The sequence below is a fragment of the Lupinus angustifolius genome, chromosome LG09 (genome assembly GCF_001865875.1).
Source record: "Lupinus angustifolius cultivar Tanjil chromosome LG09, LupAngTanjil_v1.0, whole genome shotgun sequence".
NCBI lineage: Eukaryota > Viridiplantae > Streptophyta > Magnoliopsida > Fabales > Fabaceae > Lupinus > Lupinus angustifolius.
The window spans coordinates 15,917,026-15,922,879 of NC_032017.1; the positions used below are offsets into that span (position 1 = coordinate 15,917,026).

A 5,854-nucleotide genomic window follows, 5' to 3' on the forward strand; every position below is an offset into this window, starting at 1 on the left:
CAAAGAGTAAAACCGAGTTCTCTTACTTAATCAAATAAAAAGAACATAATGACAATGAGAGTATTAATCTTTCAACAAATTGACACTACTGTCAGGACGATTTTTTGAAAGGAGAAAACTCCCAACTAATAAAATAAACACCGTAAATACCCTTTCAACAAGGTACCTCACAGTTTACCACCTATAAGGGGCATTGAGCGTCAAATTGATCCCATACCCGGTGCGTCTCTACCTAATAGGCCAGCCTCTAGGTTCAACCCCACTAAAACAAAGGAGATTCAAAACCAAATTGGAGAATTGATGCAAAAAGGACGGGTTCAAGAGAGCCTAAGCTCTTGTGATGTTCCAGTCATCTTGGTGCCCAAAAAGGATGGCACATGGAGGATGTGTACTGATTGTAGAGCTGTGAACAACATAACGGTAAAGTATAGGCATCCAATCCCAAGGTTGGATGACATGTTGGACGAATTATATGGTGCCACCATATTTTCAAAAATTGACTTAAAAAGTGGCTACCATCAAATTTGGATCCGAGAAGGTGATGAATGGAAAACCACCTTTAGGACCACTTATGGTGTATATGAATGGCTTGTCATGCCATTTGGGCTAACCAATGCCCGAAGCAATTTTATGCGATTAATGAACCATGTCTTGAGGGAATTCTTGGGTAAATTTGTTGTTGTCTACTTTGATGATATTTTGATTTACTCTAAAACCTTAGATGAGCATCCTGAACATCTAAGAGTTGTTTTGCGTGTTTTGAGAAAATAAAAGTTATATGCTAATGTTGAAAAATGTACTTTTTGTGTTGATCATGTGATTTTTCTTGGATTCATGATAAATGCCAATGGGGTCCATGTGGACCAAGAAAAGATAAAGACCATCTAGGATTGGCCTACTCCAAAAATCGTGACCGAGGTAAGGAGTTTTCATGGATTAGCAAGCTTCTATAGGAGGTTTGTTAAGGATTTTAGTACCTTGGCATCACCCCTGAATGAGCTTGTACAGAAAAATGTTGTCTTTCATTGGGGTGAGAGACAAGAAGAGGCCTTTAACAAGCTTAAGGTCAAACTTACTAGTGCACCTGTTTTATTGCTTCCAAATTTTGCTAAATCATTTGAATTAGAGTGTAATGCTTCTAACATTAGCATTGGAGCTATTTTGATGCAGGATGGACATTCGATTTCTTATTTTAGTGAGAAGTTAAGTGGAGCTACCCTTAATTACTCTACTTATGATAAGGAGTTGTATGCCTTGGTAATGGCACTACAAACTTGGAAACACTACCTTTTGTCAAAGGAATTCGTGATTCATAGTAATCACGAGTCCCTTAAATATCTTAAGGGCCAAGGTAAATTGAACAAAAGGCATGCAAGATGAGTTGAGTTCTTGAAACAATTCCTATATGTGGTAAAGCATAAGAAAGGCAAGACCAATGTGAATGCTCTTTCAAGGAGGCACACATTGCTCTCCACTTTGGAAACAAAATTGTTTGGTTTGGAATGAATCAAGGAACAATATGAGCATGACAAATATTTTTCACAAGTCTATGTTGCTTGTATGCATTTGGCCTATAATGGGTATTTTAGGCACAATGACTTTTTATTTGAAGAAAAACAATTGTGTGTGCCTAAAAGCTCCATTAGGAAAGTGTTGGTAAAGGAATCTCATGAGGGGGTCTAATGAGGCACTTTGGTGTTCAAAAGACTTTAGACATGTTGAAAGAACATTTTTATTGGCCACGTATGAAACAAGATGTGCAAAACTTTTGTGAAAGGTGTATAACATGTAAAAAGTCCAAATCAAGGGTCATGCCATATGGCCTTTACACCCCATTAACTGTTTCAGATTCACCTTGGATGGATATATCAATGGATTTTGTTTTAGGGCTACCTAGAACAAAGAAAGGCAATGATTCAATCTATGTGATTGTTGATCGATTTTCTAAAATGGCACACTTTATCCCATGCAAGAAAGTTGATGATGCTAACCATGGTGCTGATTTGTTTTTCAGGGAAGTGGTAAGGCTCCATGGAGTACCACAAAGTATAGTGAGTGATAGAGACACCAAGTTTCTTAGTCACTTTTGGAGGACCCTATAGGGAAATCTTGGCACTAAGCTTCTCTATTCGACTACTTGTCATCCTCAAACGGATGGGCAAACTGAGGTTGTCAATAAGACTCTTTCCACCCTCCTAAGGACCATGATAAAAAAAAATATAAGGTCATGGGAGGAATGTTTACCCCATGTTGAGTTTGCCTACAATAGAGTGACTCATAGCACTACTGATTTCTCACCTTTTGAAGTTGTATATGGGTTTAACCCATTAACACCTCTTGATTTGTTACCAATTCCTAATGATTATATTTTGAAGCATATGGATGGATGGGCTAAAGCAGAGTATGTTCAAAAATTACATGAGCAAGTTAAGGCTCAAATTGAGAAAAGGAATGCAAGTTATGCAAAGCAAGCTAACAAGGGGCGAAAACAAGTGATATTTGAACCCGAAGATTGGGTTTGGGTACACATGAGGAAAGAAAGGTTTCTTGAACAAAGGAAATCCAAACTCCTTCCTAGAGGAGATGGCCCATTTCGTGTGGTGAACAAAGTGAATGATAATGCCTACAAACTTGAACTTCCAAGTTAGTATGGTAACATAAGTGCCACTTTCAACGTTTCTGATTTAACTCCTTTTGATACAGGTGATGGCGAACTCACTTCGAGGTTGAAATCCTTTCAAGAAGGAGGGGATGATGTGAACCCAATTGAGCCCAAGCTAGATAATGATGAACTAAGAGGCATTGGTGGTCCTATGATAAGAGCAAAGACCAAAATGGTACAAAATGCCCTAGGATTACTCATGAAAGGCATCAAGGAGAGTGCTCCAATATCATACCAAGGGAGTTCTCATTTCATTCATTGTGTAACTTTGAATATTGGCCAAAATGAGGAAAATACTGGACATGGCTGTGTACGCCTCTGTCCGGAATTCCCAAAATTTTTAATTGGGACATGTTTCCTATTTAATGGTGCTAGTTTCTAACTTGTTCTTGTTCATTTGAATTGTGAATAAAGGAATCCTTGAAGAGTGAACACTTGCATTAATTACTGACAACATCATTAAAGCTGGAGAGAGACTACACTTATTGCATCAGATTCGGAACTCAAGAATGATAAATGGGAGTGTGATTTTCGTGCAAAGTCTCCACTCATTTAATTCATTTGAATGGGGAACTCAAGCTTGATAAATATGGGTTAATTTTCGTGCAATGCATCCAACCAAGTCTCAATACACAATTCGAAGTCCAAGTTCCCTCCTTAACTCATGGGGACCATAGACAATCAATCATGGCCGAATTTCTCCAAGGAATTAAGGAATCCTAGACTAAAGTGCATCACTTCTTCATGGAAATTCAAATATCTTGCATTTTGTAATTTAATTACTTAGGAATTCCCATGTGGGACATTTGCTTGCATTATTTTCGTGTTGAACATGGCTGGAAGGGTCCAATGTAACCAGACATGTATTAAGATTAATCTAGTCCAAAAATAAGCCTTGATTCATGATAGAGTCACATGGGAACCATCATGGTTTGCCTATAAGTGTACTTCTAATTTTCTGAATGAAATTAAGTTTGTTTGAGTTAAAAATTAAGGAGTATTTCCTTGTGTGAGAGCTTTGCCTTCTCCAAACTTCTTAGCTGAACCAAGATTAAAAGTTCTTATCAAGAACCAAGTTCTTGTGGCGAACATCACCCGACTTATCAACACTCAAGTGTTGTGGCGCCTACCACCCCATATCTTACCCATCTTCTTTTATCTTATAATATCATTCCGCTGCCAAAATTCACCATCGAAATAGCCCATAAAAACGTGGGCAAAGTGCAATACCAATCAAGAGAGATCATTATCAAGAACTTCCAAAAGAGGTTCACATCAATACATATATCAAAAGTTTAGGGAAAAGTGAAATAGTACCAGAGATGTTGGCTATTACCTCATTTACATTAGTTAACCTTACCCTAATAGGTTTGATCTCTTTGTAGGCAGAAAAATTGGTTAAATTGAAACTTATATGGTCTGTGGCACCACTGTCCAATATCCAATTGACAAAAGAATTCGTAGGGTCAAAATTACCTGTTATTTGGTTATTGTGACTGGCAGATGTGGCTGGTAGAACATTGGTAGTGATGGTAGTAGGATCATTCTAACCTGATTTATTAGCCTCTTCATTAGGTTGATTCAACATGTTTATCAATCTTTGATACTACTCCTTGTTCAGTCCATAAACATGGCCATTTTGGCCTGTCTGTTGTCCTAATCTCTGATCTTCCATTCTTGAACTTACAACTAAAAGAACTTGGTCATTTTAACCAAAGTTAGCTGGGAATCCATGTAGCTTGTGGCATGTCTCCACTATATGTCCACTCCTCTTGCAATGTGAATAGAATTTGTTATTGCTTGAATTCTTACTCCATGACCCTCTTCCTGAGGTGTTGGAATTTCCTCTTCTAGAGTTAGTTTGCACAAAAGATCTTCCTGAACATTGACCTCTTCCTGAATAGCTTCCCTTTCTCCAATTATTTGAGACAGTCATGGCTTTAGACTCTAATTCTTGGCCATACATCTGCCTCTCTTGTTGAATGATCAGGGCAAATACCTTACTCATGTTGGATAAGGGGTCCATGATCATTATTTGAGATTTGACTCCACCATAGGAATCATTAAGTCCTCTAAGAAAGACTATGACTCTATTTTCTATCCTATGATTTCTCACATCAGAGATTACTTCGCCACAACATTGCACTTCACATTTGCATTTTGGCATGGGCTTGAAGTTATCAAGTTCATCCCAGAGGTTCTTCAATTATGTGAAATAGTTGGACATATTGAGATCTCCCTATGTGAAATTGGTGATGATCTTCTATAATTTTGCAATCTTGTAAAGGTTTCCTTGAGAGAACCTTTCACTCAACTCATCCCATATTTCATAAGCTTTGTTGATCCATATGAAACTTTGTGCAATTGAGGGTGTCACTGCTCTTGTTATCCATGATATCACAATATTGTTGGCTCTTTCCCATGCTCTAAAGGTTGATCAGCCTTTGCAGGCATTTTGATTGATCCATCAACAAAAGGCAGTTTTTGTTTGGATATGAGACTCATCATCATTTCTATTTTCCCATTGGTGAAAATTTTCACCATTTAGAGGAGGTGAAACCAAGGCACTTGCTGGGTTTTCTGAAGGATGCACATGATAAGGGGAATTAGGATCTTAAATTGGGTTTTCTGATTATGGACAATCCCTGCTCATTGATTCTAGGCATGGCTACTTCTATCACATACACGTCATAATTGAGGTTGAGCACATCATCATCTATCTTGGCTAGCAAGGCATTATTTGTGAAGAAGATCTTGCTCCTGACCTTGGCACGGTTTTGATGAAGACACCAACATCACCAAAAAGATGAAAAGGAAGAATACTTATAAAGACAATGAAGATTCAAGCTTCAAGATATTCAATACTTTTAGTCTAAGTCTAAATAGGTACTTCTATCATATACTCTTAATTATACAATAGTAGTAATGCTCAAACTATTTTTTAAGAAAATTGAAACACTTTAAAAATACTTCAAACAATTTTCAAAAATAGTATGTAATATGATACCTCATCTAAGTAACAGGTTAAAAGTGTGAGAAAAGAGTTATCCAACTTAAAACTGATCAAAGTAATCCATTAATGTCTTTGAGTAACAGATTACTAGAGTTATTAAAGTTGACTAACCGATTACTCAACTTGTTGCAATCGATTACTCTAATTCGAAAATAAATGATCAGTGAACAGAACACTTG

At 37.2% G+C, this 5,854-nt stretch overlaps 1 protein-coding gene across 1 annotated transcript; it reads left to right on the forward strand.

Annotated features, from left to right (window-relative positions):
- Positions 301-3,044, forward strand: LOC109356300. The gene is made up of 5 exons (XM_019599626.1): positions 301-756; positions 1,009-1,351; positions 1,849-2,021; positions 2,376-2,643; positions 2,704-3,044. Exons 1-5 carry the CDS (start codon positions 301-303, stop codon positions 3,042-3,044), a joined length of 1,581 nt encoding a protein of 526 aa, XP_019455171.1.